Source organism: Wolffia australiana, chromosome 8 (genome assembly GCF_029677425.1).
Source record: "Wolffia australiana isolate 7733 chromosome 8, ASM2967742v1".
NCBI lineage: Eukaryota > Viridiplantae > Streptophyta > Magnoliopsida > Alismatales > Araceae > Wolffia > Wolffia australiana.
The window spans coordinates 14,870,535-14,892,678 of record NC_135842.1 but is presented as its reverse complement, the minus strand read 5'-3'; the positions used below and the strand labels follow the sequence as shown (position 1 = coordinate 14,892,678).

General features: G+C 38.7%; 1 protein-coding gene across 1 annotated transcript; it reads left to right on the top strand.

The window, feature by feature from the left end:
• Nucleotides 1-10,843: 10,843 nt before the first annotated feature.
• Nucleotides 10,844-13,427, top strand: LOC144706666 (polygalacturonase-like). Its single transcript, XM_078579667.1, has 8 exons — nt 10,844-11,037; nt 11,120-11,251; nt 11,342-11,512; nt 11,897-11,917; nt 11,998-12,287; nt 12,669-12,777; nt 12,922-13,038; nt 13,128-13,427. Exons 1-8 carry the CDS (start codon nt 10,870-10,872, stop codon nt 13,347-13,349), a joined length of 1,230 nt encoding a protein of 409 aa, XP_078435793.1. The 5' UTR covers nt 10,844-10,869; the 3' UTR covers nt 13,350-13,427.
• Nucleotides 13,428-22,144: the final 8,717 nt, after the last annotated feature.

Sequence of the window (22,144 nt, the reverse complement as noted above, 5' to 3'; positions counted from 1 at the left end):
CAGGTGAACTCTCCTCCAAAGGGCCTGGTTTCCTCCTTTTTTACCTCGTTCTATTGTTCATGGTGAGACCAAGAGAACGAACAATACTTCACGATTTCTTTTCTTCCTGATCTAAGAACTTAGGGTGCCCACCTCCTCCCTTATATGGGGGGGGGGGGGGATGGGCCCCTAAATGGGCCATAATGGGGTCCTTTAGGGGAACCCTTATAAATGGGCTCCCCTTTACAAACAAAGAAGAAACTAAGAAAATGAAGGGGAATTAGGGGAAATTGGGAAAGAAAAGGGAAAAAGACAGGGAGAAGGGTTAGAGAGAGGTCCATCCCCTTCGATGGCAAACCGTCCCATGGACAATAGTGTCGCAGACACGATAAACACACGACGAAAATGAAACGAACGAGAATGGGGAAAAAGACAAAAACACGAGAGAGAAGCGAAGAAAACAAAACATAAGTGAGCATCTATCACCCAGTCTTCGACGTCGAGGGCGGGCGACGCGGACGACGTCTTCGATGAACTTTGATGGCGTGCGCCATCAGGGAGGTATTTATGCCGGGAAGTTCTCATTACCTTTATACTTTTTTATTTATAATCTAATACACTTGTGCTGTAAAAAAATCATGTTTACATACATGAAGGTGGTCCTTGTCCTGAATAATAATTGAGTTTCCATACTAAGCGGTGTCGTTATGTGGAACCCATTGGATTGAGGATGAGCTTCATCAGCTTTTTACTTTTTTGGTATCCTTGTTCAGCCATATCTCCAAGTGATGTGCTCGGGGGGCCATTCACAAAAAACACAGTTAGGGCACATCATCACCTGAGGATGAATAACCCCAAAACAGCATTAAGGATTAGCCTATGCTGTCAAAAAAAGTAAATGTGTCTTCCATTTCCTCTACCGTATTTCTTAGTTATAAATTTCCAAGGTTAAATACAAAAAAATACTATAGATAGAGAAACTAATTCATCCTCCGCTTGGGTTATTCCTTAGCTATTTAAACCAATAGATCAATTTCACATGCCTGTTTGGTGGACCATATAGTTTATTATATCTGAAAAATTCCTAAAGTTTATCAGATAGTTTGTTGATGTTCTTGTTTAATGGATCAATTTATTGATTAAAAAATTCTAAAGTATACACGACTAAACTATAGGGTTTTAATGTAACAATATACTTTTAAACTTGTCCCATCGAAAGTATAAAATCAACTTCATCACTTAATTATATGTGCAGAATTAGGAGAGAATGAAACCACAAAAGGGAAAGGCTTTCAATCCAAAATGTATTTAAATAAAAGATGAATGATCATTTTTTAAAGATAAAACTATATGTGGAAGGCAAGATAATTATACATTCCATATCTCGTTCCATGTTTATTAATCTAATTGTGATGCTCATGATGAAAATCTCATAATACATGATCCAGTTTAGTGAATTATAATGAATTATTAATACGTACATCACTACTCTTTTAGCATGTATTCAAATTATTCATATTCAAATCACACTCGATAAGGACATCAAAATATATGGATAGAGTAACAGTATATATTCCCACCATGTGACAAGTATGCCCATTTTCATGGCTACTATCTTTGAGATACTGTAGATAGACATTGGGTGAATTCCTGAATGAATACAATGAATTGATCTGTATCACCTGAATGGTATTAGATCAAAATGTTTAACAGGTTGTCTCACATTATGCTGGTTTAAGTGGTCTTTTATTGTGAGACACTAGATATGTCTTATGGATAGCCTATTCTTCTTTGACTATAACCTAAAATTTCTTATTTATGTAACTATAATTTTTTTTATTTGAGGAGCATCATGAATTCATAAAAATGATTCACTGACTAAGATGGGATCATCTGATGTGGGTATAATAAGAGAAATATCAAAGAATATAACATCATGATGTCCTTCTTTATGGTAATGGAAGTTGTTCTGAATGCATTATTACTAAACAAATGACTATTTAGCATTGGACAGTTGACCCTACCCTAAATGAAATTGGGGACTATATGCACTTATAACCGATAATAGAGTTTTTTCATGACTGATTCAATACTCTCATTTCTAATGTTTAGGGCACAAGGTGTAGATTGGCAGCCACCCTTCAAGAAACATAACTTATTGTTCAAAATATATAAATTTGGATGATAAATAGGGGTTGTTAACTAAATTGGTCCATGGGCTTAGAGGGTCACACACAAATGATCTTCTTGAGATGAAAGGATATAGTTAAAGTTGAGTAATTTATATGAAAATTGAAGTTGATTTGAAATCATGGAAGGACCCTGATAAAATTCACCTGCTAGAATTGTTGAGTATCCCACCCTTCACCCTTTTCCCCTTGGCTCATGTACACTCTTGCTGTGATTCGAACAGTGACACATTGGTGGTGGAGAGACAACAGACATTATTATTATAGTAAAAGAGATTTAGTGTCATGGGAATCACATGGACACACCTAGAGGCTGGACACTTAACCCACCTTTTGATTGTCACTCAACAAACTAAGAAATTGTGGATTTGATTTGTGCGAGTGATTAAATCAGTCCATTCATGAGTTCCATTAAAATTCTGGTCTTATTTGTCTGATGCATGAATCGTTAGGTTTTATCGTATATACAGCAATAGAAACCAACAATCTAGTAGAAGCATGTGGGCGTTTCACCCTATGGAGCATCTAAGTTCTAATGACATGGTAGAGCATGTGAGTGTGGTCGGTATACAAGATGTTGTGATGATGTGCCAAAAATCTGGATGTGTGATGGTATTTTGTTTTTGGCTGATAAGCCAATCAGACATTCCACGTCTTGTTTATCAACACTCAAGAAATAATTTTCTAGGTATTATTGATTGTTCTTATTTCTATGGAGAGCATTTCAGTCCACTTCTGCTTAGATACATCAATTATATGTAAACTATGGTTCTTTGTCCTAGAACCTAAATCTATGTGTGCTCCTATAGTTTCTAATTAAAGAGGTGGTTGATAAATGTTATTGGGTCACTAGAATTAATGACTACACTAACAGATCAAATAATATGTTGGTATATTTAATGAACACTCAAAACTTAAGTACAAATAGGAGAAATAGAAGTTTCGATCCATCTTCTCCCTTCAACCCTTTGGTTATGTCTACTCAATGTGATCAAAATGGTGACAAAATGATGGAGGATTCATAACTAGGGTCATCGAGATGAAGGAAAAGAAAAGATATGCAAGGATTTCACAAATATGTCTACAAATCATTCATATGATTGGGGTAAAGGTATTAAAATCATGGGAATTAAAATTTATGTAAGAATTCTATTTTATTTTTTTTGCAAAATTCATAAAAATATTATCTCAATCACCGCTTCATAACAAAACATTGCAAGCATGGTTTGTTGTGTGGTATTGATATGCCGCACACCAAGCGACGAGTCATAAGCTATGACTTTATCAATACAAAAGACAAGTGGCATGATTCATTTTTCCCCTATGTGGTCCCATTGTTTATTCTCACACGTGGGATTTGCATTGGTACGTGCTTGAGCCAGATTAATGTTTTGGGCCCCTTGGATAAAAAACTTCAATTAACAAAGGTGTACTTAGATTTTTCACAACCGAAATATGTGATTTGGATCAGAAATAGAAACTAGTTTAGGAACACACAGATACATAGTTTAGCCTTCACATCCTTCATATCACGTTTCTTTACAAGGCCCACTTAGGCCATGCACTAGAACCAATCTATGCCAGTTAAAACCCATATGGTATCACTAATTTATCAAGTTTTTTATATAACTAAATATCATGAATATCATTAAATATCAAAATAATATTACAAAAAGGTGTATGGACCCAAAGTAGGTAGTATTCCTGTGTGGTGGCCTGCACCTTAACTATACAGGGTGTGTGTGCATACTTGGACTCAAGGTAGGAATTGCATGGGCACAACGTGCACCACTAGCGCAGGCAGATGCAATTGCTTGCACACGTAATGCATGGGCTGCATGTAGGCCACCGAAGCTTGTGCCGCAGTCCACAGGTATTCCCTATGGGGGACGGTACCGCATTCTACCTGGAAACGAAGGCATGGGCACGTGTGCGCCAAGATAGTTGCCAGGCTTTAGTTGTCTCCTTGCAAGTAGTGCTGCGTCATGCAAGCGCAAAGGCTTGGGCATTTAGCAAGGCAGTGACAATGTGGAACAAAGTAGTAGAGGTGTTATCATGGGTTCTAGAGGTGCATGGAGCATCAAGGCTGGGCACTGGGCATAGGGTTGTTGCAGGTGGAGTCCAGGGTGTGTAGTATGACTGACCAGTGGCGGTGCTGAGGGCCATGTCCCCCCAGACATGCTCGTAATGGTGGTGCCTGAAAGTGAGCCTGTGAGGTTACGGGCCCCAAGGCGCTATAGCACCACTACCCAACGCCCTGAGATGTACCCCATCTCTACATGTATAGGCAGGCTTTATGCCCCATGTAATGGCTACAACCTCCAATGTAATTCTACTCATGATAATAAAATATCCTGATATTCTGCTAAGGATCTAACCCTACCTCTCCTTAACCCACAAGCAACGTCGCATTCCTAAGAGACTCCCATTGTACAAGTGAAGGTTGCTCAACATGCCTGCACAAGCATTGATTTCATCACACGTTCAATCCAAACATTGCTCTTAGCGGCGAATTTTATCAATGTGATAACAGGAACTAGAGAAACAATGTTATCATGCATGAAAAGTAAAAAAAACATTACATGCATATTTGAGTATTCATATGGTAGAGATTATCTAAATTAGCAGAGGTAGTAGATATTTAGCATCAGTACAACCATCTAAATGAATGTAATTTGCCTCCAATTATGATGTCTTGGAAATCTTATTTTACCAAAAACATTAATAATAGATATTTAAATTTCATCATCTTATTAACAATACCATATCCACTATGTTTTACTTTGTCACCTCAAGATAGATTTACTGCATTATTTATTTCAGTAATTAGGATTTTATAACTAATCAGTTGAAAACTACGAATATTTATTAAACATTTTACATAATTGGTTACAACCAATCCTCGAGAATGTTTTCTTAGGCATGAAAACAAAAATGGTCAAATATATGTTTTCTTATGGAAAGTAACCTCACGTTTTTTGTAAAAAATGAGATCAACAATTTTTTATACGAAGGAAATATATGCTTGACTAAAGTATATTATATTTGGAAAATAATGAATAGGATATTCTTAAGTGGGTAGTGTATATATAATGTTTTGAATTACCTAGTTTATTCCCCTTTATTAATTAAAATCATACTGACTTTGTATAAGTGTTAAGCAGAGAACATTAAATATTCTAAAACCATCTTCCTCTAAGATAACTTTGAATATTCTTCGTAATATTAGCACACATTGATCGCTTGAAATATCATATATATGTTTTGATGCCTTTGATAATGGTTATAAATTAATTATTACAGGGTAATGAATGCAGTACCCTACTGTTGATAATATTTTATAATTAAACCATATGAATTATTATAACTAGTTATTCATTTTATATATGTTCAATAAAAAACAATTAAGGACATTACATGTATCAAAGCTAATTAAACAAAATCACCTCACATCAGCTTAAAATTTGTAGCTACTTCAGATAGATGTTTCCATGTTTATTATCATCATCTTCACATTAGTTTGATATTTTTTAAATTTGTATATGACGCTGTAAGGGATCCAGACATAGCAAAGTTTATGGATATAGTTCAGGGGTTAATAAAATAAAGATTCTGAGTAATTACTCAGTTGTTCATCAAAAGAAATTTTGATATACAATAATGTGATGCTAGTTACATAGGGATATATTAATATTTAAGACATTGATTATCAAGAGACATGTTATATGGTAAATATTATTGATATGGTATAATCTCGTAATGACGTTGGATTGTGCTAATGATTGAAACTCATGCAAAATAATGTAAAGTAAGTATTCCTAGATGGAGGAGCCAATAATGAGGTATTTGTGAAGCAATCGGATTATATTGAATACCCTGAAAATCATGTATGGTTGTTATCATTAAAGACGTGAGTTTACCCGACTCAAGGCTCATAGATACTTTTGTAATAATATGAGCCCATGAATTCGCATGCCTATTATAGAGGCAGTTTCTCATATTTGATTTAGAAAACTCCAACCATCTTAAGAGTTATAGGCAGTTTAAATTTATCTTATGGGACAAATAATTTACTTTCTATGATTTCAAACCACGCATTAGAGGATCAAAATTTATATGTTAAGAAAAATACGATAATAAACTATTGAAAGGATTCATACTTCAAGCCAATCCGACTGTCAACTAATGCACATATAGACCCACGACTATATTACTACTATATTAAATTAATCGGGTATTTGGCATTTTACTGAATGCACGTCCATGTGCTAGACTTGTATGTCATGCAAGGAAATCACAGACAATATCCAGACATGTAATCATGTGCAACTGGAATGGGAGCATTGATTTTGGCGTGTGGCACCCAACAATGAGGTGAATAATTTCGTGACTTCTGGATTCGGATTTGTTATTTGTGAACGAGGAGGGAAGAGCACACGTAGAACTTTTGTTTTTCTTAATATAAAGTTAAAACCATGTAAGGTAATATTGACCCAGCTGACTCTGCAACTGCGAAATCAGTAAAATAAATGAATTGTGTATGACAGTTGTGTTGCAACAAGCCTTACATTCTCATTTTACCAAATAAAAGACAATGTACTTGAAGTATCCGTGAAAAACGAAAACAAAAACGAGAAATACCTTTTTTCTGAGAACAAGTCGCACTTAACTCGTGTGAAAACTAGAAGTATTTTTTATTCACATTCCAGATTCAGACAGTTGGTTGCCGCAGATCTCGCCTAAAAGGAATTACAATAACACGGCAGCCTTGTTCGATGGATGTCAAGATCCACACATTCCTGAAGTGACCAAACGTAACGAGCGAATCTTCTATTTTTCTTCGTTTTCAGCAACCGTTTCCCGGCCACCCATTTGGAAGAGGTAGGCCGCTTATTACGTGGGATCCGAGACTTCTTTATTCCCTGGTCACTTCAGACGCATCATCCAATCTGCATTAAAATCTGTCACATCCAAAGGCAACACGCGACGACGCCGACCGGTTGGTTCTCCTGTTTTGGATTTCACGTTTACTGTGCAGCGATCAGTCTTCTTCAACGCCTTCTTCTTCAGTCCAGGAAAGACGCACATAACTTTTCCACTGTTTATGAAAACAATGGTGGACACCAATGCTCAATCCTGATTTTTTTAACAACTTGGCTTTTGAGTCTTCTTTGCAATGGTCTCCCAAGGGAACCGTGTAGTTCACTTCTTCGCAATATTAAACATCAAATGTGATTTAGCAAGGCTCGCCACGTGTCGTAACCTGAAAAATCAGCAGCGGTGTATGGTCTTTCTTCGTCAAATCTTGGTTCGATTTTAGAAGGATATCCACAATTGGTACCTTCTATTTCTTGGAGTGCCTGCTAGGACGAGGGACACAAAATATTGAAGTTAACCTATTTCACATTTTAAGGGAGAATCAACTTAATATCAGATATTCCCGTTCTAGAGAAACAATTATTCGTCTGGAACTTGGAAGTTATTCTTTTCTTCGAGGTAAAATTCAGGAAAGGCAATTCGAGCTTCGACACTGCTGACTAAAAACCATTTATTACTGACAATGAACTGCTTGAATACGGTACATCCTCTTTCGTAAGTCGTCCTAACCACTAGGCTTATTCTCAAATACTGTCGCGCTAAGTGAATTATAATGTTCAAGTTGTCTGTTCTATAATCTCAATAACATGATTTTAAATATAACGTCGCAACAGGTAACACATATTTGTACTAAGCATTGCATTTCTACTAATTTCGTATAAGGTAGAAAACCTTACAAGTTGATACCTTAATTACCTGTTGAAATCTCTTATAGAATCAAGCAAGATATTCATTACCTGAAGTTTGGCTTAGACATTGAAGACGTACGACTTTTCTATTGAATAATGTTACAAAATGAAAAAAGACTGATTGTACAGGGCATCTGAACTGATTGTATTGGGCCAAAGTGGCTGACTTAGTTATCTGAACTTTCGGGATTCGCTTGTTATTGACTGTCATTTCTATTATTTATTAGGTTCTTTCTACGTGCTCTATGACTAAACATTGGAAAAAGCAAAGAAATGGAACAAAGTGGGAGGCGAATCTTAGAGTACCACCTATTTAACGCTAGTAGGCTTTTTACGAGCCCACCCAAAAGGCAGTGCGATATCCCAGCACGTCTAAGCCAACTGATGTACGGACACTTGACAGATCTACTAGTGTGTCCCTGTACGCACACAAATTGATAAAACAATAGAAGCTCAAACGGCTTTACATGACTCACTTCATTAACCAAAAAAATATAGGCCATGGTTATACTGAGGGAGAGGATCCCTTCTTGACCACAAAATCATCTTTGAAGACTTGTTACAACATGAGATTGGAATGTTTAGCATCATATGATTGGGGATTTAAAGGTCACGGTTGCAACACAACTGTCATACACAATACACCATCGATGTTTGGATTCTAAGGATCACCTACACAACCTTGACATGCATTAGTCTGGTGGACTGCAAGTATGAGAGCATGAACGATTCATATAAACTCATTCGCTAAAACCTTTCTCTATACCACACCCATTATCTACTCTCGATGCTTTGACACAAATGGGTATTGGATGAACCATCATTATCATATGAAAAGGAGTACATAGTGTTATTTTTTCATTTATTTTGATGTTCTGTAGTATCATAAGAATACAGATGTTTGAGGATAGTTAATCACTTAAGTATGATGTCACCATTATTCACTCAACATTTGACGTATTTTTGCAATTCATTATAACGATCACAGGAGGAAAAATAAAGGATATGACTTCATTAAATTCGTGTAATCAAGCTCATTAAATCTGGTCTCTTTATTGACCACTAGTAGTCTTGTGAACCTCCACTAATTGCGTTAAGACTGCTAATTATTACATACAACCTAAAACCTATGATCCATTTCATGGAAAATATAATTAGCATACATGATGAGCTAGTTAGGGTCGACTCCGTGATTGGACATACACTAATTTAAATTTGTGATTTTAGCCCATTGAGATTCTAGAGACTTACACTTGGATATGTCCCATTTTCTGATCCCAGGCCAATGAGCCCTCCCCTAGTTAGCTCAATGACCAATGATGTATCGTCTGAAAATTGGAGTTCCATTTTCCATGAATTCAGAGCCTAGGACCTGCACATGATGAGCTCCAAAAACAATAATATTATGCGGTGATTCAGTTTTGCAAACTCAAGTTGAGGTTGTTCAATACTAAACCTACAATGGACATTCAATAAAGATTCTAGAACTAATGGAAGATGTAGACCATGAATACAAATAGGTATATTCAAATAACATGTACCAAAAACATTTTCATGAATACAAGTTATCAATATGTATGATATGTCGTGCCTGTATTAGTGCAAGTTATTAATATGTATTCGGATGCATAAGTTCAAGCAATTAGGTTTTCATTTTCTTGTAAACCATAAACTTCTATCCCTATAACCATCCAATAAATTAAAGAATTAACAAGTCTTACATCTGTCCCATTTGAATAAAGGAAAGATTGCTTAATTTCATGGAGCTTATTGATGAAAGAGTCCTTTGCGATTACACTAATATGTTGATAGTTTTCACGTGATATATCGGAACGAAAGGATGTGTTAGAGAAGTGTTGAATGACAGAAGCTCATACAATTTAGAAAGATAGCTTTTGCACCACCAACTTTCTCACAGTTTGAGTAGTGCTCTGCGTTGGTCGAAGACTAGCATTCTTGATCGCTGCAGTAAATTATTAGATCCATTCTGCCATTAACCGAGAAGATTATGCCCTGGGTTGCAGATGACCAGATAGATCGAGCAAACAGTGCTTAAAGCCAGCTAATTTATATTCCTAATGTCTCTATGGGCATCAAATCTGGTGTCGATCATATATCTTTGAAAAGTTAAGAATGTATGTTCTCTCGTTGAGCATGCTCTTCGCAGATACACAATAGTACAGGTACTTCATACAACCTAGACAATCAAATCAATTCCATATGTAAAAACCTTGAAGTCATTAGGGGTGCAGGTCACAAGGGATCAGGGCCTATATCCTAGCAATACCCTGATCCGTGTAGAGGACATCTAGGGATGGAGGTAGAGTTCTTCTTCTTATTTGTCTGCCACCGTTTCTGCGAAGCCCTATAGATAGCTTTATCCATTAAGTAACGGTCAATTCAGCGCATAAGGCAGCGGCACAGTTCCTTCCTAGAAGATACACGTGTCGGCTCCTCGCTTATTGGGAAATGTATTAAATTCCCGAGCACTGTGGAACGCAAGAGAAACCGAAGATGACTTGACGGAAGTTGGAAAGAAAGTTTAGCAAGCTACCAACGAGAGTTCCAATGGTTGACGAATCCTCGAGCAGGAAGATACATGGCCACAAGATCAAACTAGGTTTGACCATGTTCTGGCAAATCAAATAGAAACAGAAATAATAATAATAATAATAAATATCTAGAAGAGAACTATCGCAATACGAGAGATAGTGGAGAGAGAGCAACGGGGCGCCGCCACCGGCAAGGCTCCCCTTCCTTCTAAGCTACCGCGTTATCTTGACCCACGTCCTTGAGACAAACCGGATTACCAAGAGATTTGAACTATAAGTTCATCTTCTACTATAAATTTGCCTTACCCTTCAATCACTCTTAGAAAAATCTGAGAAAGATCAGTGAAGATAGACGGATAGCAAATGGGTTTGAGAAGGTTTATCTTTGTCCTTAGCCTTGTGCTTCTCCTTAATACGATTGAGTCGCGGATAAACACCATCCTTGGAAGTTCTCCTATGGAGAAGGCCCCCACAGTGTTGAACGTAGGGAAATTCGGTGCTCGTGGCGACGGTTTCTCAGATGATACTGAGGTTTGATGAAGACTATGAACATAGAGCATATCTTATTTTGTTCGTTCATTTTTCGCATTTTTTTAAGTTTAATTGTCTTCAGGCTTTCGTCTCTGCCTGGAAAACCGCCTGTGCTTCCTCAGCGCCTTTAACGTTGCTTGTGCCTGGGGGAAAGACGTATCGGCTCAAACCCATCATCTTCCTCGGCCCCTGCAACTCTTCAATATCTATAGCCGTAAGCATCATGAGGAATAAAAAGTAGTCAAATAATAAACCATTTATAGCTTTTGACCAATGCTTTTCTATTTCTTTTCGCTTTGGACAGGTCGAGGGTACAATTCTCGCATCAGGGAAGATATCAGATTGGGATAAAGCAAACCGGAGATCCTGGATCATGTTCAACAAGGTAAACGGTCTCAAATTAACGGGTGGAGGGACAATAGACGGCAACGGTCATGTGTGGTGGAAGGTCTCTTGCAAAGTCGACTCCTCACGAGTAGGCTCTTTTACCTTAACAATACTTCTAGCAGCAATTACCACTATTTTTCTTTTTGTGGCTTCCAAATGATATCCGTACCGAGTCTTTTCCGATCGTTGATTTGGGTCATCAGCCATCGCTCAAATATACTCTATGAATTTATGTTAAATTATAAATATCACTTCTGTTTTTCTGTTGAAAAACAGAAGTTCATTTATAATCTGAGAACCTTAATCTTTGGTTAGGAGCAGCTAGTTTTCAAGCTCTTTTACTTCGACTCTTAATGTTTACTTACGGAGTTTTATTTCATATATCCACTGAGCTTTCTTAAAGAACGTGATTCATGCATCCAATGCACTGTATTCTAATAATACTCAATCTGTCCTCTTGTTGTCGTTTCAGCCATGCAGAGGCGCGCCAACGGTACGCTCTTGCATCAAGTTAATGGCCTAATACGCTTCTGCGATGTTTTAGAGCTGACATACGTCGTTTTACCTTTGTAGGCATTGACGTTCCAGACTTGCGAGGAGGTGAGTGTTAGCGATCTGAAATTCAAGAACAGCCAGCAAATGCACGCCACAGTCTCCGACTGTAAAGGTGTACGCCTTTCTGGGCTTTCGATATCCGCCCCTGCCGAGAGCCCAAACACGGATGGGATCCACGTCTCAGGCAGCACCGACGTTAAGATCAGCGACTGTGTCATAAGAACCGGTGACGATTGCATCTCTATAGTTAGCGGCTCGCGCTTCATCACGGCCTCTAGCATCGTCTGCGGCCCCGGCCATGGAATCAGGTTAGATTCAAATAAGTTCTATAGGAAATTAGGGTTCGGCATACGTCTAACGTTACGTGACACTTTGACGTTGAGGGACAATGATAATTCACACTTTGACGTTGGTTTTGAGAGTTAAGTCGTCCGCAAATCATTAATTTTGTTATTTCTGTCAAAATATCGTCATCTACATCAACGTTATCACATCAATAAACGCGCACATCAACGTTTGACGTTCTCCATCAACGTCAACGGGTGTTCTTGACGATCAACCTCTCAAACTCTCAAGTCATAGAGATGAAACAGTCGTAATAAATATGTTAACTGCTTAACAGCGTCATCATCGATTAAATCCGAGATAGAATAATTGCAATCTAAACATTTCTTGGATTGTGTTCACAGCATCGGAAGTCTTGGAGCCAACGGCGCTGAGGACACAGTGTCGGACGTCTTAGTCGATACGGTGCAGCTTGAAGGAAGCACCAATGGCGTACGTATAAAGACCTGGCAGGTAAGAACTCCCCATGAAAGATAGAATAATAACCAAGAGAAAAAAATATAAGTTATTGTTATATCGTTAGAACTACCTCTGACTCTTTCTTTTCAATTACATTAAATGCATTGTTGAGATTCTGTATCTGTTTCCTACCGCCAGGGTGGAAAAGGATACGCGAAGAACATCACATTCCGGAACGTCGTCATGGATAATGTTAAAAATCCTATTATCATAGACCAGAACTACTGCGACTCAGCCGTTCCGTGTCGCGAGCAGGTATAAGATATTTCATGGATACTACATTTAACTTTCATCAATGTTTTTCCTCAACTTGATCTTTTTTTATTCTTGGCGCCACCGTACAGAAATCAGCTGTGGCAGTAAGCAACGTGGCGTACAAGAATATCAAGGGGACAACGGCTAACAAGGTGGCCATGGAATTTGATTGCAGCCATACAGTCCCCTGCAGAGGAATAACCCTCGAGGACGTCAACCTTGTCACAGCAAGCGGTGTTGCAGCCATGGGCTTCTGCAAGAACGTTTATATATCTAAATCTGGCACCGTTGTTCCGTCAACGTGCTCCTGATTGTCTTCTTTCGTTCGCCGAACGATGTAAATTATCCCATTTGTGTACGTCCCAGATACCTGCCTGGGTTTAGAATCATACGGAAACTTGAAGCAATCATGGGCTCTGATTAATTCAAAGATCACACATTTAATTCGCTTGTCTGTGTTTCGTTGAAATACATGAATGATTGTTATGGAAAATCTGTTTACTACAGGCGGGAATAGAGAAAGAAAGGAAATTTGCTTACTGTACGACAAAGAATAGTGTCGTTCTATATAGGAGTTGCTCTTAAGGTTTGACGTTTTGGACCGGGAACGGATTAAATATAAATAAAAAATATTATATTCTTGATCCCCTTTCCCCACACCCCACCTCTCCCTGTCGTGCTCCACCTCCCCACCTATCGCGCTTCCCCTCTTCCCCCCTCCCCTCCTATCGATCGCGTCTCCCCCCTCTCTCTCCCTCTGGCTCTCTCGATTTCTCTCTACCCCCCCCCTCTCTTGCTTTCTCTCTGGTGCTTTCTCTCTCACGCTCTCTCTCGAGCTCTCTTTCTTGTTCCCTCTCATGCTCTCTCTCTCTTGGTCCCTCTCATTCTCTCTCTATCCCTTTTTCTCTTTCGCCCGCTCTCTCTCAGTCTCTCTCTCTTGTTCTCTCTCATGCTCTCTCTCCCGTTCTCTCTCACGCTCTCTCTTGAGCTCTCTTTCTTCTCCCCTCTCATGCTCTCTCTCTCTTGGTCTCTCTCATGCTCTCTCTATCCCGTTCTCTCTCACGCTCTCTCTTGAGCTCTCTTTCTTGTTCCCTCTCATGCTCTCTCTCTCTTGGTCTCTCTCATGCTCTTGTTAGTATTGTTGACTTTTCTATAGACTTTTATGTCGGTTACTATGTCGGTTGGAACATAAGTTCCTATATATGTACCTAGTTTGAAAATAAAAAATAGGTTTTCCTAAGGATTGTGGAAGAGAATTAAAAGCAAAGCTCCAAGAGTTGAGGCAACTGACTTATTACAACAGTAAGATAAAGTTGAGCTTACTTTTGGTTTTGGTGTTGTTTTTCTTTTAAATGGCTGGGAAAGCACCTTGGGAAGGGTCTATCATAACTGCAACTCCTTTTACTAGAGAAAAATATTCTATGTGGAGTTCCAAGATGAAGTCCCTATTTAGATGTCAAGATTTATGGGATATTGTTGAAAATAGTTTTATACCAGATGAAACAAAGAAAACTGAATTTAGAGATTTGAATAGAAAAGATGCAAAGGCTTTGTTTATTATTCAAGAATCTGTTACTCAAAAAGTGTTTACAAAGATTTCTGAGGCAACTACAGTACATGATGCTTGGTATATTTTGAAGAAAGATTTTCATGGAGGTGATAAAGTAGCAATGGTAAAATTACAAACATTGAGAAGAGAGTTTGAATCTTTATCTATGAAGGTTGAAGAATCTGTCCAACACTATTTTACTAGAGTTTTCTTAATTGTGAATCAAATGAGCAGATACAGAGAAGATATTTTAGAGAGAAAAGTAGTGGAGAAGATCCTACGAAGTTTGCCCACTAAGTTTGATTATATTGTTACTGCAATTGAAGAATCAAAAGAATTTGATACATATACTCATGATGATTTGATGAGCTCTTTGATTGCTCATGAAGATAGAATGAAGAGGTCAAAGGAAAAATCAATTGAAGAAGCATTTAGGGCAAATATTGATTTGTCTAAGAAAGAAGATCAGGCTATGTTGTCACGCTCAAGTCGATTTCACAAAGGAAGAGGTAGACGAAGATCGACAAGAGGCAGACAACACAATCATCAAGGATACTATTTTAATCAGACAAGAGGACTTGGAGCAGGATATGAAACAGGTTTTAAAGGAAGAGGTTTAAGCCGAGGACGAAGTCAAGGTCAAGGAAGATATCAATGGAATAGAAGAGAAATTTTCAAATGAACATCCATGGAGAGGAAGAGCACCCTTGGAATTAGTTCATGCAGATGTATGTGGTCCTATGAAAACCTCATCTTTGAGTGGAAGTAAGTATTTCCTCCTATTTTTTTATGATTACTCAAGAATGTGCTGGGTTTATTTTTTGAAAGAGAAATCAGAGGTATTTCATATATTTATTGAATTCAAAGCAATGGCTGAAAATATGTGTGGACATTCTTTGAAAATTCTACGTATAGACAAAGGAGGAGAAAAGTTGGAATTTGTAGACAATTGACTGTAAGAAAGACTCCTCAGCCTACTGAATGGAGTTGCTAAGAGGAAGAACAGGATACTTGTTGAAGCTGCTAGGAGCATGATGCATGAAAAAAATTTACCTACTCAATTTTGGACTGAAGTTGTTGCTGTTGCAGCTTATATTCAAAATATTTCTCCTACGAAAGTCGTGAATGATATGACGCCTTTTGAAGCCTGGTATGAGAAGAAACCAGTTGTTGGTCATTTAAGAGTATTTGGATGCATTACTTATGCTTTAATTGATCAAAGTGAGCATGGAAAGTTGGACAATAAAAGTGAGAAATGCATTTTTGTTGGATACAATAATGAAAGCAAAGGTTACAGATTATATAATACTTTAACAAAAAAGGTGATTATTAGAAGAGATGTTATTTTCTATGAGGAAAGCTTTTGGGATTGGAGTGAAAATCCTACATATCAAGGAGGAGAAAGGAAATCAGAAATACAAAGAATGAAATGGAGAAAGTATGGTTCTATCCTTGATTCAGATAGAAATTCTGAATCACGACTAATTGAAGATGAATCACCATCACCACAAAGAAAGACAAAGTCGGTAAAAGAATTATATGAGACAAGTATTTTTGCACTTTTGTCACATTATGAACCAGTAAGATTTGAAGAAGCTAAAAGCAAGAAAGAGTGGAAGAATGCAATGGATGATGAAATTAAGTGTATTGAGAAAAATGACACATGGGAGCTTGTGGATTTTACATCTTCAATTAAACCTATTGGAGTAAAATGGGTTTGTAAAATCAAGCATTCAGCAGATGGGAGTATACAGAGGTATAAGGCAAGGTTAATAGCCAAAGGTTATGCACAAAATTATGGAATTGACTATTTTGAAATATTTTCAACTGATGCAAAACTTGAATCAATAAGAATTTTGTTAGCCATTGCAGCTCAAAAGGCGTGGAAGGTATATCAGTTTGATGTTAAATCTGCTTTCTTAAATGGTATTTTTAATGAAGAAGTTTATGTTATGCCCTGAAGGATTTGTGGTTAAAGGAAAAGAGGACAAAGTTTACAAGTTGAAGAAAGCTTTATATGGTTTAAAACAAGCACCAAGAGCATAGTATGGAAGGTTACATCATTTTTTGATAAAGTATGGTTTTCAAAGAAGTGAAAATGAACATACCTTATACATCAAGAGGAGCAAAGGTGATATTATGATTGTGAGTATTTATGTTGATGACATGATTTATATGGGATCGTCTGATTCTCTTATTCAAGAATTCAAGAACCTAATGATATCTGAATTTGAGATGACTGATCTTGGTTTACTTCATCATTTTCTTTGTCTTCAAATATTTCAATATGAAAAGGGAATATTTATCTCTCAAGAAAGGTATGCGTCAGAAGTGTTAAAAAATTTAAATGATATCATGCAAATCATGTACTACTCCTATGAATTCAAATGAAAAGTTCACTTTGAACGATGGTATGACTTTGGTCAATGAGCAATTTTACAGAAGCATGGTTGGGAGTTTAATGTATTTGAGAAATACAAGACCAGATACTATGCTATCTGTGAGTTTGGTGTCAAGATTTTTGAGTTATCTTTCTACCCATCATTTTGGAGTAGTGAAAAGAATTATGAGATATATATGTGGAACCATAGAGTATGGATTACTATATGATCGATCATCTAATCTTCAGTTGAGAGGATATGTGGATAGTGATTGGCAGGAGATAGAGATGAAAGAAAGAGTACGAGTGGATATGTTTTTCTCATCGGCTCAAGAGCTGTTTCATGGAGTTCAAATAAGCAAGAGACAGTGGCATTATCTTCTTCAGAAGCTGAGCATGTAGCTGCAGCAAGTGCAAGTCAACATGGAATACGGGTAAAAATGATTTTGTAGGATCTTGGTGTAGATCAAGAAAAAGCTTTTATTTTGTTTTGTGATAACACAACAGTTGTGATCAAGAATCCAGTATTTCATGGAAGAACCAAACATATAGAGATAAAGCATCATTATATTAGAGATCAAGTCAATGCCGGAACAATTATTATGAAACGTTGTTCATCTCTTGATCAAGTTGCTGATGGATTTACCAACGCTTTGGCTCAAGGAGGATTTGAGAAATTTAGAGATCATCTAGGAGTCAAACAGTCAACATTAAGGAGGATATGTTAGTATTGTTGACTTTTCTAAAGACTTTTATGTCGGTTACAATGTGGGTTGGAACATAAGTTCCTATATATGTACCTAGTTTGAAAATAAAAAATAAGTCTTACATTTCATTTATGTGTTGATGTTGTGTTGCATATCCAAGTGAGTAGTGAGTTTTGTTCCAAAGCCCCAACAGCTCTCTCTATTCCGTTCTCTCTCGCGCCCCTTCTCTCTTAGTCTCTCTCTCTTGTTCTCTCTCATGCTCTCTCTCCCTCAGTCTCTTTCTTCCGTTCTCTCTCATGCTCTCTCTCCCATTCTCTCTCTCGCCGGCTCTCTCTTCCGTTCTCTCTCATGCTCTCTCTCCCGCTCTCTCTCTCTCAGTCTCTCTCTTCCGTTCTCTCTCATGCTCTCTCTCCCATTCTCTCTCTCTCGCCGACTCTCTCTTTCGTTCTCTCTCCCGCTCTCTCTCTCTCTCAGTCTCTCTCTTCCGTTCTCTCTCATGCTCTCTCTCCCATTCTCTCTCTCGCCGGCTCTCTCTTCCGTTCTCTCTCATGCTCTCTCTCCCGTTCTCTCTCTCGCCCGCTCTCTCTCAGTCTCTCTCTCCCGTTCACTATTTCTCGCACGCTCTCTTCTCTCTCTCCTGTTCTTTCTTTCTTGCACGCTCTCTTCTCTCTCGCCCCGTCTCTCTCTCTGACGCTGCCTTTCTCTCTTTCGCACGCTCTCTTCTCTTTCTCCCGTTCTCTCTCTCAGACGATGTCTTTATCTCTTTCGCACGCTCTCTTCTCTTTCTCCCGTTCTCTCTCTCAAACGATGTCTTTATCTCTCTCGCACGCTCTCTCTCTCTCGTTCTCCCTCCCATTCTCTCTCTCGCACGCTCTCTCTCTCTCGTTCTCCCTCCCATTCTCTCTCTCGCACGCTCTCTCTCTCTCGTTCTCCCTCCCATTCTCTCTCTCGCTCTCTTCTCTTTCTCCCGTTTTCTCTCTCTCTCTCTCTCTCTCTCTCTCTCTCGTTCTCCCTCCCATTCTCTCTCTCGCACGCTCTCTCTCTCTCTCTCTCTCTCTCTCTCGTTCTCCCTCCCATTCTCTCTCTCGCACGCTCTCTCTCTCTCGTTCTCCCTCCCATTCTCTCTCTCGCACGCTCTCTCTCTCGTTCTCCCTCCCATTCTCTCTCTCGCACGCTCTCTCTCTCGTTCTCCCTCCCATTCTCTCTCTCGCTCTCTTCTCTTTCTCCCGTTTTCTCTCTCGCTCTCTCTCTCTCCCCCTCTCCTTCTCTCTCCCCCTCCCTCTCTCGCGCTCTCTCTCTCTCTCTTTCTCCCTCCCACTCTCTCTCTCGCACGCTCTCTCTCTCTCGTTCTCCCTCCCATTCTCTCTCTCGCACGCTCTCTCTCTCTCACTCTCCCTCTCTCTCTCTCTCTCGCACGCTCTCTCGCTCTCCCCCTCCCTCTCTCTCTCGCCCTCTCTCTCTCGTTCTCCCTCCCATTCTCTCTCTCGCACGCTCTCTCTCTCGTTCTCCCTCTCATTCTCTCTCTCGCACGCTCTCTCTCTCTCTCTCTCGTTCTCCCTCCCATTCTCTCTCTCGCACGCTCTCTCTCTCTCGTTCTCCCTCCCATTCTCTCTCTCGCACGCTCTCTCTCTCTCGTTCTCCCTCCCATTCTCTCTCTCGCACGCTCTCTCTCTCTCGTTCTCCCTCTCCTTCTCTCTCTCCCACTCTCTCTCTCTCTCTCTCTCTCTCTCTCTCTCTCTCTCTCTCTCTCTCGCTCTCCCTCCCTTTCTCTCTCTCGCGCGCTCTCTCTCTCTCGTTCTCCCTCCCATTCTCTCTCTCGCACGCTCTCTCTCTCTCGTTCTCCCTCCCATTCTCTCTCTCGCACGCTCTCTCTCTCTCGTTCTCCCTCCCATTCTCTCTCTCGCACGCTCTCTCTCTCTCGTTCTCCCTCTCATTCTCTCTCTCGCACGCTCTCTCTCTCTCTCTCCTCTCTCTCCCTCTCTTACGCTCTCTTCTCTTTCTCCAGTTCTCTCTCTCGTGCACGGTCTCTCTCTCTCTCTCTCCTCTCTCTCCCTCTCTTACGCTCTCTTCTCTTTCTCCAGTTCTCTCTCTCGTGCACGGTCTCTCTCTCTCTCTCTCTCCTCTCTCTCCCTCTCTTACGCTCTCTTCTCTTTCTCCAGTTCTCTCTCTCGTGCACGGTCTCTCTCTCTCTCTCTCCCGTTCTCTCTTTCTCACACGCGCACGCTCTCTCTCTCTCACACACGTTCTCTCTCTCTCTCTCTCTCCCGCTCTCTGACTCCGTCTTTCTTGCTTTCAATCTCGCTAATTTTCGTTTATCCTTGTTTCTTTCTCTCCTCTAACTCTGTCAAGTTCTGTTCATTGTATTTCGCGCTATTTTTTGTTTACCCGCTTCATTTTCTATCTCTATCAGTCTACAATCAACTCTGTCAAGTTTTGCCCATTTCTTTCAGTCTTCTTCTTTTTTTAATTTATTCTTCTTTTCATCATCCATTCTTCCATTTTATTTTTTTGGCATCTTTTTTATTATTCTTTTCTTTTTATTCATCTTTTCAACTTTTTATCTTCATATTTTATTATACTTCTTCTCTTTTTATAGTCTTCTTTTACTTTTTCTTCTTTGTTACCTTTTTCCTACTATTTTCCTTCTTTGTCTTTCTCCTGATTTTCTTACTTCTCGTTATGTTTCTTTGCCTTCTTCATTTCCATCTTCCTTTCTCATTCTTTAGTTCTTCTTTTATTATTCAATTATTCTTCTTTCAATCTTCTTCTATTTTTATCTTTTTATTTCATTTGTCTTTTCATTTTTCAAGATGGGCTTTATAGCTGACTTCCCAATAAAATTTCCTTTTTATGAAAAGTCCATACCATTTTTTTATCTTCAATTTTTGTTCTTTGGGTTTGACTAGTCAACTGGACAGGGACTGGACCTGGACCGGTGGGGGACCAAACGAGACCTGAATGGAACTGAACCAATCATTAGGTAAGGTTTAGGTCCTTGCTAAAAGTACATACTGTACCAGAACCGTCAAACCCTAGTTACAATTGTCGGGCATTGTCCCGTAAAAATATGCCACTTAAGTTAAAAGCCAATTAAAAGTCGAAATGAGATGAAGATATTCATGGTGACTTCATTGAAAGAAATTAAGGATTGGAGAAGAAGAACAAGAACGGCAGGATGAGAGGGATAGTGAGAGGGAGAGAGAGGAAAAAATGATACGTACGAAAAGGTGGTGTGTTTTGTCATATTTCAGCCAACTAGAACAATACACTTGGTATTTATAATATAATATATCACAGTAACTTATTATCTTTTAATCATGAAAGTTATGACTCACTGTTTAAGTTCAATCTGGACCATCGATCATTTGACCTTTTTCAACTAGATGTAATCATATTCTGAATCTTGGTGGCTAGATCTCTCAACGAGTATAGAGGTATGTGTTTTCTTATCGCTAGGTAAGTATAATTAAAAATCCTACTTGTCGAATGGATACTGACCATGCGCCAGATGGCCGAGCTGTCGCTCCCATACTCATATGAGCAATGGCCCATGGCAGAGATCTTGTGAGGACATCTGCCAACTGCCCTTCACTCTTGATAAAGGTGATTGGGATGCTTTTACCCCCAACTTGTTCCACTGCAAAGTAAAAATCAATTTTGATGTTCTTCGTCCTTGCATAAAAATGGGATTCGGTGCAAATATAAGTTGCTCACATGCTATTACACCAGAGGATCGGTGCACATTCAGATTGTAGTGGGAGTTTCAGGGGAGAATAAATTCATAGTTCTTCTACAGCCACATTAGCCAGAGAAATATTCTGCCTCCATGCTGAATCTTACCAGTGTAGTAAGTTTCTAGAAAGAACCATTAAATAATATTATTGTCTCTCAAATACACTTAGATCGCACAGATTGATTGATGTGACAAATCATCTGGGAGATATGTATTGGTCAAGGCATTTAAACTTAAATTATATTTTATCGTGATGAGTAACCATGCAGGAATCTTCTGTAAGATAGCGAGAAATCATTTTAGGGCCTTGCTTTCAATCGTATTTTGGGAATGCATTTTCTGGCATGTTTTATTAACAGCAAATGCGATATTCGATTCAGTAAGAGTTAAGTATTGATGTGATTCCATGATTTTTCTAAATCGTAAAACATCATTAAATTAAGAAGAATTAAATGTGGAATAGATTGAGAACATGGAGTGAGGGAAGGTTTACTATGCTCAATGCTGGATCAGTTTAAAATATATCATATATATTTACATCTATATGAATCATAAAGATGGTTAGGAAGAACAACTTAAATGCCCAAAAAATAATGTGTCGGGCCTAAGTTTTTAATTGCAAATTTATCATGAGAATGTTATCAAAATAAATAAAGACAAAAATGGGATTTTAAATTTATCGCTTACATAACAGCAAAGTATCTATTTTCAAATCTATTAAACCCAAAATTTAAGGC